The 19,661-nt window shown below is 31.9% G+C and overlaps 1 protein-coding gene across 2 annotated transcripts in view; it reads left to right on the plus strand.

Annotated features, from left to right (window-relative positions):
* The window catches only part of WDR33 (WD repeat domain 33), a 98,345-nt gene that overhangs the window by 24,204 nt on the left and 54,480 nt on the right, over window positions 1–19,661 (plus strand). For both annotated transcript variants that reach the window (XM_012544639.3, XM_023499143.2), the window contains exons 2-7: window positions 6,739–6,965; window positions 13,985–14,053; window positions 15,421–15,525; window positions 17,149–17,244; window positions 17,435–17,586; window positions 19,341–19,438. In XM_012544639.3, the coding sequence (XP_012400093.1) occupies window positions 6,762–6,965; window positions 13,985–14,053; window positions 15,421–15,525; window positions 17,149–17,244; window positions 17,435–17,586; window positions 19,341–19,438 (724 nt within the window). In that variant the 5' untranslated portion in view covers window positions 6,739–6,761. The remainder of the gene's footprint in view (window positions 1–6,738; window positions 6,966–13,984; window positions 14,054–15,420; window positions 15,526–17,148; window positions 17,245–17,434; window positions 17,587–19,340; window positions 19,439–19,661) is intronic.

A 19,661-nucleotide genomic window follows, 5' to 3' on the forward strand; every position in this document is an offset into this window, starting at 1 on the left:
TGTTTGTTAAATACATTGTGTCAGTGTTAAAATATTGGGGCATGTAACTTTTTGTTGAGACTCTCTTAGGCTCAGGACTTCTTTTTGTGAACTCCTGTGTTGAGTGCCTATGTTATTTTAGCTTCTGTGCCAATTTGGATTATCTTTGGGTAAGACCTGAATTGATGGTTCACTTAAGAGATCTTCTGGAAAGGTGTAAACTACGGCTCTTGGTTAATGTTGTTTGTTCTATACTATGCCTTTTGGACAGGAAGTGGTGAGGGATTTTCTTTATTATGGTTTTATTCTTTTGAATTACTTCAATTGATAACCATGTCATATTTATTATTTCAAAATCGTTAATATAGCTTGTTTCTAGAAAGACAGAATATGCTTTATTGATATAGAGGAAGAAAGGTAGTGGTAAAGGAATTTTGAGAAACAGCTATACTACTAATTCTCTACTGAAAAATATTGGCCCAGGGGCAGCTAGATGGTGAAGTGGATAGAGCACCAACCTTGAAATCAGGAGAAACTGAGTTCAAATGTGTCTTCAGGATCTTAACACTTCCTAGCTGTCTGACCCTGGCCAAGTCACTTAACCCCAATTGCCTCAGGGGGAAAAATAAAGAAAAGAAAAGGATTGGTCCAATTATTTTGGAAAGTAATTTTGATTTATGTGGGAAAATTGCTAAATTGTACATAACCAATGATTTCCTACTACTAATTTCATAATCCAAGGAAGACAGTGATAGATGTATTAGAATATTCAAAGTACACTACTTTTTAATAGCATAAGACTGTAAATGAAGTGTGTGTCCATTCATTGGGGGAACAAATGAATAAATTATGATATGTAACTACACCTTCTTTAATTCAGGTAATGCAATAAATTATTACTGAATTATAAGAAACAATGAATATGAACAATTCATTGAAACATGGAAAGACTTGCTTGAATGGGCTGTTGAAGGATAACAAAACAGACCACAAAGAGTAATATATACAATGACTACAACAATATAAATGAAATCTATGCTGAAAGGCACTGAATTTAGGTTAAATGTAATGAATGAATTGTGTTGTCTGACTGAAGGGGCCCATGGCTCTCCATGGGCTTTTGGGCCTTTAAGGGAGGGCTTCAGCTCAACATTGGCTTCTCACTATTTACTTCCATCCAGTTACACTGCTTTTGGGTGGTGAGTACTTTCTATTTTCTTTTTCCCCCAGAAGTTCCCCCCCTTTCAGCTTCGTTTTCTGCATTGTCTTCCTCCATTAGGTTGTAAGCTCCATGAATTGTCTTTGTATTGTATCCCCAGCATTTAGTACAGTGCCAGGCACACATAGTAAGTGCTTAATGCTTGACTAACTTATTGATGTGAAAGATGTATGTATTTTTGGTTAACAAGAGAAATTACAAAAATGAAAAGTAACATACCTTCAGTTGTAATTTATTCTTCAGAGATTTTTTTCCTTCATTGTATTTTATGGGAAGGAGATGATTTTAAAGAAAGAGATTTTTATTGATATCTTTTGTTTCCCTATATTGCCTTTCCTATTCCTATTCCTAAGAACTAACTTTTATAACACTTTAAAAAAAATTCAAAATTTTGACAAAGATGGCATGTCTCTTCTTTGGGGTTTGTTTTTTTTTTCATTTTGCATCATTCATTATTGACTGTTTTGTAGTTTTTCATTTATATTATAGTTATGTATACCATTTTTCTGACTCTACTTACTTAACTTTGCAACAGTTCATTCAAGTCTTTCCATAATTATCTGTACTTAAAATCAGTCATTGTTTATTATGTGACACAATAACATTTCTTTGCATTTAATACGCTACAGTTTCTTTAGCTATTCCCTAAATAACAGGCATGTTTGATTCCATTTAAGAGCATCTATAAATATTTGTGTATATAGGGGACCTTTCTTTTTGTTAGTAACCTTCTCAGAGTAAATAGATTCCTAGCATTGGAATTTCTGGGTCAGAGCTTAAGAATTCTGTAACTACTTTCTTTATATAATCCCTAATGAATGTAATGATTCATCAACTCCATCAATAGTGCATTAGTGTTCCTATCTTTGAACACCTCCAGCTTTTATAACTACCTATCTTTGAAATAATATTAATTAAAATATTTTTAAAAGAAAATTTTTCTCAGCACTTTCTGAAATAGTCTCTTTACTACTTTACTTTTACTGGTTAGACTCAGTTCTGTTATCCTAATCAGTACAGCAGAGATGGAAAAAGAATTTACTTTTTTCATTGAAACCCCCTTTTGAATATAGTTAGTCATGTGGGGGATAAGTATGCTTTGGTTGAAAAAAATATTTAAAGAAAAATTCTTGCACATGAAAAATTACATGATGTAGTTCTTAATGGGAAATTCACAAGTGTGCTCCTTCCAACCCTGTTTGTGAATGGAAAGGTCTGCGAACTTATATGGGAGGGAAATATCTTTATTTGAATATGATTGATTTTCTTTGTAATCTTGTGTCTATTATATTATGCATTTTAAAATGTTCTAGAAGAAGTCCATAGGCTTCACCAGAATGGTAAAGGGTTTTGTGACACACAAAAAAGGCTTAAGGGTCCTTGGTATGGCAGAAAGTCTTAAAATCAAAAAAATATTATTTCAAGATTTGACTCCTTTAACCAACTCTGGAAACAACTTGTTTCACCTTTGTGAATCTCTGGTTTTCTAATCTATAAACTATCTACCTCATAAGATAATTGTCAGCTTCAGAGTTCTTTTATGATTGTGATCTATTTTATTTTAGTGATTCATGTAAACAGAAATATAAGATATATTAGTAAAAAAAATTTTTTTTGCCACTAGAAGAATATATGATTTTTGCTATCAATTTTTCTGGGAAGAAAAATTTGTTTTTCATATTTTTTTGTGAAGTACTTTTACACTTTTTGAAAGGCCTAAATTTGGTTCTTTCTGAATCTAACTTACTGAAAAGCATCTCCCTTTAAGTTGCTCTTAAAACTTTGATTTCTCCATAGCTCCGAGTTTTCTGGAAATGCCTTTTATCATTGTTATGTAGTGATTTTCTTCAGTAGGCCATCTGCTTTATCATTCTGTAGAGGTATTCTTAAGCCCTAGCATTTTGTGCTATAACTTGCATGTAAATGTTTTTGAATTCAGTTTTGGAAAAATAATGTCACATAAGACATAATAGCATCATATAGACATGTCTACAGTCAGCTTGATAAGGAAATGAAGTGCTGGGCTTAAAACCAGGAAGAACTGAGTTCAAATCAGCCTCACATTTACCGTGAGCATGCCACTTAATTTATCCCAGTTTCAGTTTTCCGTTCTGTGAAATGGGATTAATAATAATAACACTTCTAGGTTGTTAAGAGCATAAAATGAGATATCTGTGAAGTGGTTTATAAATCATAAAATGTTGCATAAATACTATTATATGATTATTATTTCATTGAGAAAATAGGGGTAATTATTTACTTCATAAGATAGTTGCCAATGTCAAACTTATTTATGATTATGCTATTTTATTTTAATGATTCACAAAAATAAAAATGCAAGATATATTAGCAAATAATTTGAAAATTCATTGAGAGTGAAATGGAAATATGCTTTTCTTGTGGTTAATTTAAATGTCATAGATTGCCTGGTTATGTAGATGTTCTTTTATACTTCTCTGCTTGGTTGTTAGACATTAGTTATCCTTAAGGGGATTGTGAACTACTTGAAGACAAAGGCTATATTTCCTCTAGAGCTATTGGCAAAGTATAATCACTGAATTTTGAAGCTGAAGGTCAGTGTCCAGTCCAGTATTGTCTTTTAAATAGAAAGCTGAAGCCCAGAGTCATTAATATGACCAAGGGTCTCATGGTTTCATGGTTAGTATAACTGAGGACCTAAGTGTCTTGACTGTTAATGAAATGTTGGTTCTTTTTTAGTCATTATTAAAACTTTTTTAAAATTAAAATATTACCCCGTTTCATTAATAAAAGTCTGCCCTCTATTCTCTTTTCTAACATCCTCTGACTATTCTCCATTAAAAAAAGAAAGAATAAAGGCCCCTCTTTCCACTGTCTATTGTGGATGATCAGTAATAACCATATAGTGAATTGAATTCAAAGAGTTGATACATTACAGCAAAATTGGGTGAGAATTGCCCTAGGTAGGTAATTCCCAAAGTCCCTTCACAATTGTAAAAATTATGACTGTCTTATTTAATTTCTTTTAAGTGCCTATTTTCTTTTTTGCCTTCAGTTTAAAGTTGAAGGTAAGCTTCCTTTGGGGAAAATGCCTTTAAGGGTAACATATTTGTCTTAGCCTCATTCTGGATATTATGTTTGTATTCCCATTATTTTTTCCTTTTGTGTTGAGCTTGTCTCACTTGCTCAGTTACACAGCTGTTAAGTATCCAAGGCATGATTCCATGCTCAGGTTTTCTCATTTAACTGCATTATGCATTGCCTTATCTCATTATTGTCACTCTTTCTATAATTTCTCACCATGATGCTTTTATTTCATTTTTCATTGTAGTCAGGCACTGCTTTCAAGAATCATCTAAAAATCCTCCTTCTTGAAATCTTTCATGAAAGCTTTTACCCTTTAGATTCTATTACCACTCTTTTGTGAAGCACTTGCAATTTTCTTTAGAGAGCGAACTCTTATTTTTGTAAAAGTATTGCTACTTAAATTGAATTTTTCATTGTGCACGTTAGAGATGTTGAATATATCTATATCTATATAAATAAATATCCTCCACTTTTTTATGAGTGCATGTAGATTATTGTGTAATTTTGCCAAAAAAGAAAAAAAATGAAGATAATAAAACAAAGATAACTTTAATTTGTAGTTTTTATAAGTCATTATGTGAGCAGAGATCCTTGTCTACAAAGTGGCGTCCTGTTTCTATTTGAGTTTGACATCAGGTGTAAAAAAAAGACAAATGTATAGTGTATTTCTAAAGTCTTTTTTCCCCCCTGAGGCAATTGAGGTTAAGTGACTTGCCCAGAGTCATACATCTAGGATGTGGTAATTTTCTGAAGCCAGACTTTAACTCAGATACTCCTGACTTCAGGGGCTGGTGCAGCTGGGCTCTATCCACTGCATCGCCTAGCTGCCCCACTAAAGTATTTTGAGTGATCCTCCCTTTTAATTCTTTGATAGCGATATATTTCATTCTTAACATGAATATAGCATCATTATAGTTTGGGCCTGAATTTTAAAAAATTGTGTGATCTAGTATATTAAAGATCATGTCTGTTTTGAATTTTTATTTTGGAATATGGTATAAAGATGTTCTCACCTAATTTTTGCCAGTCTGCTTTCCAGTTTTTCCAGCACTGTCAAACAACTGGTTTTTTCCTAGGAAATTTCTATTCAATTAAGCCAACTCTTACTTTTCTTTGGTGGAGTTCATTGATGATCTTTTCTTTTTCAAAATGATTTTGATAAATGTTTTGTAGTGCCTTGGAAGGGTTATTCTCACCTGAGTTCCTCCTTTTTTTTTTTTTTTTTTTTTTTTTTTTTTTCCCCTATAAACATGTCTCTTGATATTTCCTACACGTGAAAAAAAGTTATTTATTAGTCTTTAAAATGTTCCCATGGTTTGACATTCCTTCAGATTTTTATTATATTGGTAGTCTTGTTGTAGTATTAAATATTTGTCCAACTATTTAAGTTCTTTATTTAAGGAGTGTTTTACTATTGTATTTATATAATTATTTAGAATGCTTTGGTAGATTGACTCAGATATTTTATGAATTTTGTACCTTTAACCTCTGTGCGTGTGTAAAATGCCATTTCTACTTGGTCATGTAACACCTAAGCGATTATAATATTAGCTTTCAAATGTAATAGTTTTATTGTTATGATGAAATTTGTTATAAAAATCTTTACTGTCTCAGTCTACAATTCAAAACAAATTTGTTTAATATTTGTTTAACTAGCCTTGCAGGTTCAAATATTGAATGTCATATGAATTTGAATATAGTTTGTAGTATTGGTAAAATAATTTAAATTATACTCTAATAGAAAAGCGTTGAAGTTGAAAAATTGTTTTTTCTGTTCAAATGCTTTTAAATATTTTTAGATGTTGGGTTATTTTCTATTATTTTCTGATATGTAATTGCAAATCTTGAAAAAATTAGACTAAGGCTATACTTACGTAGAATTTTATTTAGACATTCTAAATATATGCCACTTCATTGTGAAAATTCAGAAAATATTAAAATTTCTGCTTAGACATCTTTTATAGAAATGAAAATAGATTATTATTTTTTCCTTTCACCAAGACCAAATTTTTTTTAAGGATTTTGCAGAAAAAAGGAAGTATTCTATTCTTAAAACTTACCTGTTTCTTATAACAATTTTCTGAGGGATTGTTCACAATTTTTTTATCTTGATAATTTGTGATTTTGAAGCCATGACAACTCATGTTTTTTATTTATTTTCCTGTTCCTCTAAGAAATATGTGTTTTGATTATTCTTAAAGGCCTTCTCACAACTCTTATTTTTCCCCACAGAAATCTAACAAACTCTTACCTACCGATGTTTTGGGGAACCATCCTCATTTGAATAACATTACTATGTAGTCTCACAGCTAATTTATTTCTGCATTAGATTGCTGGAACAATAAAAAATTTCTTCATTTTTGAAAATATGAAACATTGACTATGCCTGTTATAATTTTTTTTTTTTTTTTGAGAAGCATGCTTTACTCTACTTGTATTAAAAAGAAATTTGGTTTTTTAAAAATTTGTTTCAGTGTCCTAGAAGGAAAACATCACCATGGCTACAGAAATTGGGTCTCCACCTCGTTTTTTCCATATGCCACGGTTCCAGCACCAGGCACCAAGGCAGCTCTTTTACAAACGACCAGACTTTGCACAGCAGCAGGCAATGCAGCAGCTCACTTTTGATGGGAAACGAATGAGAAAGGCTGTGAACCGGAAGACAATAGACTACAATCCCTCTGTGATCAAATATTTGGAGGTAAGTTCAGTTAACAAACATATGAAAAATGTCGTTGCATTTATTTATTGCTGCAGGGATCATACTTTAAATAATTCCAAAAATATTCTCTAGGTAACTAGAGCTAAACTTTAGTTGAACTAGTCAGTTAACACTTAGCTCATTTTAGGGAGCATAAAAAGTTGTTCAGTTTATGCTGAATGTAGTTTGAAATAAGATGAGATGCTTATCCCACTTTTTAAAAGAAAGGGCCTGAAATCACCATTACTGTTCTTTTTTTTTTTTTTTTTAACTCTAAGCACCAGGTATAACTAATTCAAAAATAATTTATTAACTATGGAAAATTAACTGGATTTGATTCTTCAATAAATTTTTTTATTTCATGTGGGAATTCATGGCATTTCAAATAAAGAACTTGTATCATCTTGTAATTCTGTTAATACTCTTAGAACCTCATAATTTCAGTTCTTTACTATTTAGTGTTGGGTTTAACTTTTTATCTTTAATATTGATGTAGCTACCAGTTTTAGTATGGTCTAGCTACTTCATAATTTTGTGGTGTGCTTAACTTATGTCTTAGAAAGAGACTTTGGTCTCTCTGGAATTCTTTCCATTTTAAAGAGGTATACTTTGTCCAATATCAGTGAATGCTCCTTCAAAACATTAGGTGAAATAACTTGAATGGAGTAGGGTCTATGTTTACACAGATGATTTTGTGTTATGAACAGTCAACTCCATGGCATTGTGGTTGAGCTCAGTTATAACTTACTTTTTAAAAACTTAAATAGTGTCATTATGAACTAATTTTGTTCATAAGAATGTTTTACAGACTTTATTTCAAAGAATTCAACAAAATATTATGTAACAAAAGAATTGATATTAACTAAGATAGTTCTTACTTATTTCTTAGTTGCAAGCTAGATAATTTTTATATTGGAACAATCTTCATATAGATTTTTTTAATTTTTGCACTTTTGGCAGTTGGGGTTAAGTGACTTGCCCAAGGTCACATAGCCAGGAAGTGTTAAGTGTTTGAGGCCAGATTTGAACTCGGGTCTTCCTGACTTCAAGGCTGGTGCTCTATCCACTGCAGCAACTAGCTGCCCCATCTTCATATAGATATTAAGGGTTGAGAACATAGCTCTACATTTCTTATATTCATAAAACAAGAGGGAAATATTTTATCTTTTAAAAAGATAGTCATTTACTTTTACTATTTTGGGGGCAATTAAAAAAGGACATTGTATTGTATTTGTATTTTGGCATTGGGATATTGCTGTATATTAATATTAGTACAGTGTGAACATGTAATAACATAAGTTAAAGGAGCTTAGCTCTAGAGCCAGAAGGACCCAAGAGAGCATTTAGTCTAATCTTAATTCTAGTTTTATAAATGAGGAGGTTGGAATTCTTTCCAAAATTGCACAGGTAGTAAACATTGGAAGCAGTATTTGGATTCATTTCCCTTAACCCTGGAACCAGTACTCTTTTCATTATACCATATTGCATTTTAGTTTTCAGTTGGTGATGGTCTTATAGTCTATTCTAGCAGTTATAAACTTGACCAATATGTGAGTAAAAGTAGCCACTGGTTTTAAAAAGTTTTCACAAATACCCAAAGAGTGATTGTGGTATAATTGCTGCATTTTGAGATTAATAGCACTATTCTGCAGCTTTAGATGTTCAAATTTTCCATTGGAAAAAAAGTTAAAGTAATGAATTTGTTTTATTGTTCAGATCAAAGCACTTAATAAATTCAAGATTAGCAAGAGCAGTTTGTGACATAGAGGAAAGGTCACTGGACTTGGAATCAAGAGACACCTTGTTCAAGGTCTGAGTTCAACATCTATCAATCGTGTGACCACTGTGAAGTCACCTAACTTCTATTAATTTATTAAAAAAAAGAGATGAGTACATTTAGTCCTTAAAGGGTTGGTGTGAAATTTAAATGAAATAATGAATGTATTATACTGTGCTTTGTAAACCATAAAGCACCAATTGACTTCAGTCTAATAATTCATTTTTGTTTCTTTCCTTGAATCATAGAAAACAACTTACATAGATATGGAATTTTATCAGTGTTAATGGTTGCAACCTAAAATTTGTGACTCTTTTCTATGTTCTCTTTCTCTCTTTCTCTCTTCATATATAAATATAATATAGATCATAGCGTGCTGGAAATCTTCTCTTTCTTTTAATATCTTGATCATACCAGTAGAGCTGGGTCACTCATCTTTTATTTTTGCCATGTGATTAGCTCATTTTTTCAGCTATACATTTATCCAAGCAAATTTTTTTCATTTATTTTCTGTATTCCATGTGATATATGTTGCAGCCTGCTCACACCTACCAATTGCACATTTATTACCCAGTGTATGAATGTCTCATTTTTCTTTCTTCAGAGAGTGTAATTTTTCACACTTTACAGTTTTAAACAGCATTAGTAGAAATCTGATATTTAAAAGGTGGACTTAAAAAAAAAGATGTTGGACATCATTGAATATATTTTATAGTTTCCTCAAGATCTTTTCCAGTTTAAATTTTTTTTTTTTTTTAAAGCCTGAAGGGAATGGACCTTAAGTGACTTGCCCAGAGTTACCCAGATGTCTGAGTAAGTTCTCAGGCAGAATTTGAACTCAGGTCTCCTAACTCCAGGACTGGTGCTCTGTCCAATTGCATTTCCAGCTGTCCCAGTTTAATTTTGGGCCAACTTTTCGCCCATTTGCACGTGGAAGATATTTTCAGAAAATACTTTTTTGGATGAAAGTCTTGGAAAACGTTTTTACTCTTGAAGTGACTTCATAACATAATTTGAACAATAGGAATCTACTCTTCCCCCTTCTCCCTTCCCCCTCATCTTGGATACTTATACCAAACTCTTGAATGGTGGTGGATCTTAATACAGGATGCTTTTTAAGGCTTTATAATGCTTTGGAGCATCAAGCACTAAGTACGTCACCACCTAATGGTAATCTCTCTGAAATTTAGACCGATAAATCTATTGATAGTGGTGAATAATTTGGTAGCCATGCTTCTCCTTTATGCTTTGCCTTGAATTAATGATCCAGTGTTGTAGAACAAGGTTGTCAGTTGCATCTTTTAGGGAATCTTGAGTAATTTTGTTATATGGAGAGGGGTATATAGTTGGTTGGAAGAGAGCTTTTAAGGAAGTATTTTATTTCATAAAAATTAAGTGCTTTCTGAAACCAAGTAATAATCATAATAGGATTTTGCATTCTTTTTATCTTTTGGCAAATTGTATATCAATAAAATTGTATATTTTGAAATATTTTTTGTAAAGTCTTTCCTCTTCCATACTAGAATGCTCTTCACAGCTGCCCTTGATATAAGTATGATTTCTAAATGTTATAAAAAGGTATATATGGTTGGTAGTTGTTGAGTAATAACGGTTTGTTTGGTATTAACACAGTTCTAGTTATTTTCATATATTCCCTGTCTTTAATTATCTTGGAACTAATTTCTCAAAGCCCCTAATTCTATATCCTTTCAAACATGGTTTTCCTCTCTGTTTACTTGACTTCAGCTTCCATTTCCATCCTTGTTTCCTTTAGTGCCATTTTACTTTCTCTATCACATCTTTGACTGTGGTTTCCCTATTAAGTAGAAAGTTTAAAAGAAAAATTTATGGATCTTTTCAATTTTTCCTCATTTGTAATTCTTCCATTTTTCTCCTTAAATATTCTTCTGAAAGATTTGTCTTAGTTTTCGTGGTTTTACTTCTTTTTCTTCAGGTGAGAATAGAGTTTTCATCATATTCTTTATCTTTCTGATTTTATTCTTTACAAGGACAGAACTTCATTCAGAGTAAGCTTCCTCCCTGACTATGAAACCACTTTACTGCACTCCTGAATAATCATTTGAAGACCTTAAGGCATAGAGATTCACTGTCTCACCTCATTGATTCTTCTCTTCTCTTCTCTTCTCTTCTCTTCTCTTCTCTTCTCTTCTCTTCTCTTCTCTTCTCTTCTCTTCTCTTCTCTTCTCTTCTCGTGACTTGCCCAGGGTCATACAGCTAGGAAGTGTTAAGTGTCTGAGTTCAGATTTGAATTCAGGTCCTCCTGACTTCAGAGCTAGTGCTCTATCCACTGCGCCATCTAGTTCCCCTGATTTTTAGACCGTTTCAATTGATAAGAAATTTTTTATTTACTTACTTTTGGGAACTCCTCATTGGTTCCAAACGTGTTCTCTGTGACGTTTCTTCTACATGATAGTCTTTACCAATCTTATTTTCTTAGGGCTAAACATCCCTTGTTCTTTCAACTGATTTTCTTATAGGATGGTTAAAAATCTTGTCACCTTATTGATTATTCCCTATCTTAATTTATTTCCTGAAATGTGGTTCCCTAATGTAGCAACAAAGAACAGAGGAAGTTACTGTCATTCCTATATAGCTCTAATTATTTATTGAGTTACATATGAATATATTGTTATGATTTATATCCACCTTTTCCATAAAGGTGTTAAGGTTTAAAGTACACTTCATTATTTAATTTAACAGTAAATTTGTTAAAAAGGAAATGAAGGAAGCCTTGGGTTATTTGTTCTTGATGTGTCTGTTTTTTATTAGAGTTAGCATTTCTCTAAGTGCTCATAATTCCCTTTAATAATGGACCTCAGCATTTTGCCAAAAATTGATGATTAAACTTATGGACATATAGCTTGAAATGTGAAATTCTATATTCCCATTGGAATATTAGCTTCTTGAAGATAGTAACGTTTTGTTTTTATGTCTTTAATGCCAAACACAATGTTTTGCATTTAAATATGTGCTGAATGAAATTGTGGAATCCAACATCTTTTTGAAATCTGGTTAAAAAAAAAAAACAAAACACTTCCAAAGCATTTCTTTTTGATTTCCTAAAAATCACTGACAGCAATTTAACCATCACCTCTTTAACTTCTTTTATTATCTAGAAATTGAATTTACTAGTCAGTAAGATCATAGTTTCAGAGTTGGAAGAAAGCTTAAGGGCCAATCTCACGGGTCATCTCATCCATAGTCTTTAATGTAGTGATAGAGGTCTTCTTGATTGAATTTGCCCAATATAAATATATACATATAAATAGTACCAAGCAAGACATCAGGGCTGGTACTCTTATCCACTGTACCCTCATGTTTATTCTTACATAAAAGATTAAATCTTGGTGAAATATTAGATATCTTTTCCTATTGCCAATATTTTTGTGACCTCCACATTCAATTATATGACCCCATATGGGGTTGTGACCTACAGTTTAAGAAGCTTTGATATAGAGCATAATCCTTGACAGTGGCAAACCAAGAAATGTTTTTATACTATTAAAATAAAAATACTACCAAAATCAACAGATACTTATTTAACAAGTGTGTGTTATAACTGCTGGGCTATGCAGTGGATCTAGAGGGATTAAAAAAAAGGGGAAGAAAATAAATATTCTATTGTGGGATTATAATATTTCAGAGGTCATTAAAACCTATTTATCAAATACATAGATTTATTTTTTTTACTAAATTCTAAATATTAAAAATTAGAATATTAAAATAACCTATTATTCACAGTGTATAATGTATTCAAATATTTACCATACCACTAATGAATGAAAAGTAATAATATTTCATAGTCCACATTCTTTTGCAGAAAAGGTCAATTTCATTAGCTTAGACATTTTAGACTGATAGGAAAGAGTTGAAGAGTCAAAAGTAGAGCCCAGAAGAGAATCAAGGATTCAATGTGACTGGCCTGGCACTTTTCTTGAATTGGAGGTTCCCTCTGGAGTGGACAGTTTGAGGAATCTCAAAAGACTATTACCTTCAATATAGTTCTAAAAATGGACTCTTTCAATGATCTGTAGCAGCAACATTTTAAAAATCCATGAGAGGGCACTTTTCGTCAGGGAAGATAATATGGTCATGCCAGGTGAATTGTTAAATTGTTGTTTTCTAGAGCAAGAAGTTAAGATAAAATAAATCGTATTGTGAAGAGCCATATTGGGTAACAGAAAGAACTCGGGAAAAGATAGAGGAAATTGAATTGTAGCCATTCATTAGCAATGTAGATTTGGGCAATTTACGGAATTATTTTGGCCCTTATTTTCCTCATACGCATAATGATGGAATTGGGCTAGACAATATCTTAAAGTCTTTTGTAGTTTTAACTTCTTATAATTCTAGATTAACTTTGCTAGGAAGGATGAAGTACTTGGGAATATAGAAATACACAGATAAGTTAATAAAAATTATAAGTTTTTTTTAACATGAGAAAAACTGAAATGACGGCTGGTTAAGTCATTGCTATTATATATTTTTGTAAGAAGTCCATTTTTCTGGTGAGTTGTTTGAGAAGCAACTAATACAAAATTTAATGGAAAAATGTGTATTTCAAGGTATAGCTTTGTCAGAACAAATTCACTGTTTCATTTTCTGTAAACTATATAATAGTTGATTCACATGAAAACCCTGAATTCTCAAGAATAAGTATTCTGTTTACTGATATAAAAATGGAGAACATTTTCAAAAGGCTTTTTTAAATTTAGAAAAGGTAAAATTAAAATATGATACCTAGAGAGTTAACTCTTAACAGATACCCAGAATTCCTCCCCTCTACCTGGCAATGAAAAAAAAAATTAAACTTAGTTATCTCTTTACTTAGCTATATTGCTATTTTATTGCATTATCATAAAGCATGAAAAGAACAAACCTGCAGTAAATTCATTCCAGGAAATAGGATTTGCCTTTTTTTTTTTTTTTTTTTTTTTTTTAAATTAAATTACTTTTTAAAACTACAAGTCCTATAGCTTTAAATTGTGACTTTGATTTTTAGGTTCTTATGTTGTTCTCTTGGCCTTGAAAGATTATACAACTTTCAATAGATTCCTATGTCTAGGAATTTCACATATATACCATGCAGCCTCAATCCAGTTTTTTTTCCCTGTTATTATTATTACATATTCTTTTAATTTGCTCATGACTCATTGGAGTATAGAAATGAATATAATCAAAGTTGTGTTTTGTTTTTGTTTTTGTTTTTTAATAACCAAAGAACAGAGTGTGGCAAAGAGATCAACGAGATATGCGGGCAATCCAACCTGATGCAGGATATTATAATGATGTAAGTATCAATTTGTCAGAATCATATAATAAAGCAGCTTTTCTTGGAATGTTTTAATAGATACTCTGAAGATACCCTAAAAATTAATGCTCACTGATCCACCATTCTAGAGAGCAATTTGGAACTTTCTTCATACCCATTTGATCTAATATTATTAGATCTATTTGATCTGTGTCCCAAAGAGATAAAGGAGGGCGAGGGAGAGGAAGAAGGAGGTACCTACTTTTACAAAAATAATTAACCTCTTTTTGTAGTGACAAAGAATTGGAAATTAAGGAGATGCCTCTCAATTGGGGAATAAACAAATTGTGATAAAGTAATGTAATGATAAATAATGTAAATAAATAATGTAATTACTGTGCCATAAAAATGGTTAGCAGGTGAATTTTAGAAAAACCTGGAGAGACTTAATATGAATTGATACAAAATAAAGTGAGCAGAACCAGTTGAACATTGTATATAGTAACAGCAATACTGTATGATGATCACCTGTGAATCAATTAGCTATTCTCAGGAATACAATGATCTAAGACAGTTCTAAAGGACTAGTGAGGAAAAATGCTAACCACCTCTAGAGAATGTACTGATGGAATCTGAATGCATATTGAAGCAAAGTATTTTTAACCTGTAATTTTTTTTTCTTTTTTGGTCGATCTGTCTTCTTTCACAAAATCACTAATATGGTAATATTTTTATTTATTTTTATTTTTTAAAATAACTTATTATTGACAGAACCCATGTCAGGGTAATTTTTTACAACATTATCCCTTGCACTCACTTCTGTTTCAGTTTTTCCCCTCCCTCCCTCCACCCTCTCCCCCAAATGGCAAGTAGTCCTATACATGTTAAATAGGTTACAGTAGATCTTGGATACAATATATGTGTGCAGATATGGTAATATGTTTTGTGTATATAACCTAAATCAAATTGTTTAGTATGTCAGGGAGGAAGTCAGAAGGAGAGAGCTCAAATTTTTCTTTTTTTACATGAGTATTAAAAATTGAATTTACATGTAACTGGAGAAAGTATTATTTAAAAATAGTAAAAAAAAAAAGTCTTAGGAAAGTATAAAAGATTTTATATAAAACATTTTAGGATATGCTGACTTCCTATTTAAATAAGAAATGATGGAGAGATTTAAAATTTTTAACCATTAATTTGTATATAGATTTTTTTGCCTTTATTTCATAATTTTTTAAAAAATAAAATAGTCTAATTCAAGACACTTGTAGTATCACATAGAGCATTTTCTAAACCTTGTGCTATATATAAATGTTGTAAAGAAAAATAAAAAAGTTTACTATTGTTACTAATTACTAATTAGCTTGTAAGTTGTAATGCTTATTTTGTCCCTTACTCTTTTGTAGCTGGTTCCACCTATAGGAATGCTGAATAATCCTATGAATGCAGTAACAACCAAATTTGTTCGTACATCTACCAATAAAGTTAAATGTCCAGTATTTGTTGTTAGGGTGAGTATTCTTTTTAGGTGTTTTGAGGGACTGAGCTTAATCCAGACATTCCAATTTAAAATATAAATGATTTTTTAAAATGAATTACTCCCTATTTAAAACTTTAAAATGTATTCCTGAGGCTCTGAATGTATTTAATTTATTTATTGCACATATATTGCCCTTTCTATTGGACTGCTATTTAAGCTAGTTGTCATTAAATTATAAGTTGGCAGATAAATCATTAGAGGTCAAAATTTATGAATTGCCTTGCTTAGAAGGAAGGGACATGGATTATTTCAAATTTCATATCTTACTGTGGATTGTAGGATTTAAATTCTTTTGTAACCTTTTTCTTGATGTTGATGTGATATGTATTAGTCAGATATTGTTACTTATTTTACCAGATCACACAGGCTTTGCCTAGATATTTTTTTGGCTGTGAGATAATCTGTTAAACTTGAGTATTTGGTATGGTTGTGAACCTTGGAGTACATGATGAAGATGTTTCCACATATGAATAGTAGTAACACAGGAAGCTTAGCTATGCTGAGGGCTTCCCTTGATGTTGTTGATTTTGTTACCAGCAAAAAGGAAAGGAAGAGAATTCATTTACTTTGTTCCTTAAGATGGTGAAATACAGGATACTTACCAGTGAAACAAAGGAGGAAAAATGGAGGCAATGCTTTTAAAATTTCAATATTGAATGATCAGAGAGTTGGTATTGAAATTTAACAAAAGTGGCAAGAATCAGAACTATTGATCACAACAATTAGGAAAGAGAAATGCTAATTAAAGAAAAGATGAGTAATTAATAGATTGGAGAGGTACCTAATACCCTACATATTTCATTTCTTTTGAAGGGGATAGACAGAAAAATGCCAAGTCATGATTTATTTCTCTTTTTTCTATTGCTAGTTGCTTTAATCATCCTTACTTTTGTTTCTTTACTTAAAGCACACTGTTAATACTACTGGTTTAATACTAATTCATCATGAATGTATATTACATGAGTGTAGAGAAGCTTTCTCAAGAATTACAGACCACTAAATTTTGAGTGAATTTATAAATTAACTTACATAATAAATAAATTAATTTTAAATTTTAATACAATTTAATAAGCCAGCATTTCTATAACATATTCCTTTTCACACCACCCTTTTTAAGTTGTAGAAAATTAAGTTTTCATACTGTCCTTGAATTTTCTGGTTATTAATCAAATAAGAGGAAGCTATAATGATAAATTTTTGCATTTATTTCTTGGAAGATAGGATCTTTACTGAGACTGGTATACCGGCATATTTTACATAAGCTTTTTGTGTAACTTGTAAAATATAATTTTTATATCCTGCTTGTAGATATGCAGGTGATTTTAAATAAAATGTTGGAAAAGTATTTAATCTAGTTTTTAATTTAATTTTTATCTAGTGCCCCAAATCTGTTTTAAATTAATAGAATAAAACAGTATTATTTCACATCATTTTAAAGCAAAAGTCAATGTTTTCCATCTATATCTATTACTTGGGAAAGAATGTAAAGAAACTTAAACATTATTCATGAAGCAGTAAAAGTCTGGGGAACTTTGATTTTTTTCTTTTTAACTTTTTCTTTCTTTCTTTTTTTCCCCCTCTTCCCTTTCCCCAGTGGACTCCTGAAGGGAGACGGTTGGTTACTGGGGCTTCTAGTGGAGAGTTTACCCTGTGGAATGGACTCACTTTCAATTTTGAAACAATATTACAGGTAACTGTATTAATCAGAAGGTGGTCCTAATTTCTTGGACTATAAAGAATGAGAAGTATTCTCATTTAACATAATTTAAAAACTGACTAATCACTACTGTAATGCCTAATCACAGTATGTGTTCCTTTAGGTCTTGTTGATCAGAATAACCTTTGAAGACTTATCTGACAAGTATTTTGTGATTCCACAGGCTCACGATAGCCCAGTGAGGGCCATGACTTGGTCACACAATGACATGTGGATGCTGACAGCAGACCACGGGGGATATGTGAAATACTGGCAGTCCAACATGAACAACGTCAAGATGTTCCAGGCACATAAGGAGGCGATTAGAGAGGCCAGGTTTATACACAATATACCATTTTCTGTAGTTCCTATTGTCATGGTTAGACTGATCTCTAAATGTATGCTGGGTGCAGAGATGCATGGGCTCTGTCAGATTCTGGGAAACTTTGTGCACCCTAGACACACAATATTTTCTTTTGTTTCCACATATTCAAAATTTTGCTGGCACCTTTCTGAAATAGTATTGTCCCAGTATCCGCCTCTGCAATATGTTAGAGATGTATTGTCTGCCGCATTTTGCACTGGTATTCTTTTCTTCATATTTATGGTTTACAATGTATTTAAGTTTTTCCTTTTTGATGCTTATTGTGTAAGACAAGAATATTTCATTCCAAATAAAGAATTCAGACTTTAATAATCCAAATGAATAAAATATAAAGCCTACAGAAATAAAACACCTTCATAGTTCTCACAAATACAAGAAAAAGGCTTAAGTGAAGAACTGGTTGGCTTGGTTATTCCAAGACTTGAGATAAGAAGTATTAGTACTAAAAAATTCTTACAGATATAAACTCTGGTTGTAAAAAACATTAAAGAATTAATGAATGGGTTCTTCAAGCTTTGAAACTGTAAGCAAGCAAACCATGACGAGAAGACTGTAGGACATTTCTCCTGATTCACTGTTAATACATCAGTTATGAAAGTGTATTTTTTTAAAGTAGAGTTTAAAGTGATATTTTCAGCAAGCTGTTAAATATAATCTTTCAGTATGTACAGTAAAACTGAAGAAATGTTTCATATCTGAATCTGAAGAATTGCTGCTGCCTCAAAATAAAGCTACGCAGCATTCCTTTAGGTTGGTGCGGCCCCTGTGTGGTAGAAGGTTGACAATGTTACAAGAACACCACCCACGGCAATCACTCTTCTTCTTTTTGTGTCTTATGAAGTAGTCAGATAAATGTACCTGTGCTTAACTGTCTGGTTTAGTATCATCCACACACTGAATTGCCACATGAATCCCCCTTAAATATAACAGTGATATTTTGAAATAAATCAGTGAAATTTGGTAACCTTTTACTACACTGAAAAGGAAGTGACTGCCTTTCATCTGCAGGAGTTAGTTGGACTTTAATCACAATTTCTATGTTTCCCTATAGTTACACCATAGGAAACAGCTTCTATGAGGTTTTCGAGGAAGGAGATGGGGCAATTTTTCATACAGACATTTTCAAATGAATTAGAAACATTTTACATAGGACTCTTTAGCAAACACTATACAACTGTCTTCCTACTTCTACTTTTTCCATAAAGACCTCTTGAGCATTGTATCCTACTAGTTTCACAGTGGTGTGTTCTCAGAAATAGTGCCAATTATATAATTTAGTTCAGCTGTTCTTCAGTTTTTCTTTGTCTTTTGTGTCTTATTTGCGACCCCACTCCCCTTCCTATCCCAACGTGCCCTCCCTTACTCTCTCCCTTGTTTTTTTCCCCCTGGAACCAAAAGACGAAGCTTTATTTTGGGAACATACGCAAAATTAGTGTTGAGTTGAATTGTTAGGTCACTATTAAAAATAAATTTGCAGAATAGAGGAATGAATACTAGGAAGCAGGAATTAATACTTTGCTGAATTCATCTTTTGATGAAATGTGCCTTTCAGCTGGAACCATTTTCTAAGGGCACCATTGTTGGATACTTTCCCTTTCATCCTGTTTATAACGCCATACAGTATTTTATTTTGCCCTGTCTGAGAAGCACAGATAATGTGTTAAATGCTGACTTCTTTCCCCTGCTGTGTGTCTTCATGTAACAGTTTCTCACCCACGGATAATAAATTTGCTACATGCTCTGATGACGGAACTGTTAGAATCTGGGACTTTCTACGTTGCCATGAGGAAAGAATTCTTCGAGGTATGTGTATCAACAGTACTGATTGGAATTATTTAAATAGGGAAGACACTTTTAGCTAAGTAATCACAATACAACAGTACCAAAACTCTTCTCCATTCTATCTTAGGTATAATCTTTAAAGAAAGCAGAACTTTCAGTGATCCACAATTGTTTTAAAGTCCCAGTTTGCAGATTTCTAGCATTTCCCCCTTAAAATTAGTTTGGTCATTGAGTTGAGTGCAAA

Source organism: Sarcophilus harrisii, chromosome 3 (genome assembly GCF_902635505.1).
Source record: "Sarcophilus harrisii chromosome 3, mSarHar1.11, whole genome shotgun sequence".
Classification (NCBI taxonomy): Eukaryota; Metazoa; Chordata; class Mammalia; order Dasyuromorphia; family Dasyuridae; genus Sarcophilus; species Sarcophilus harrisii.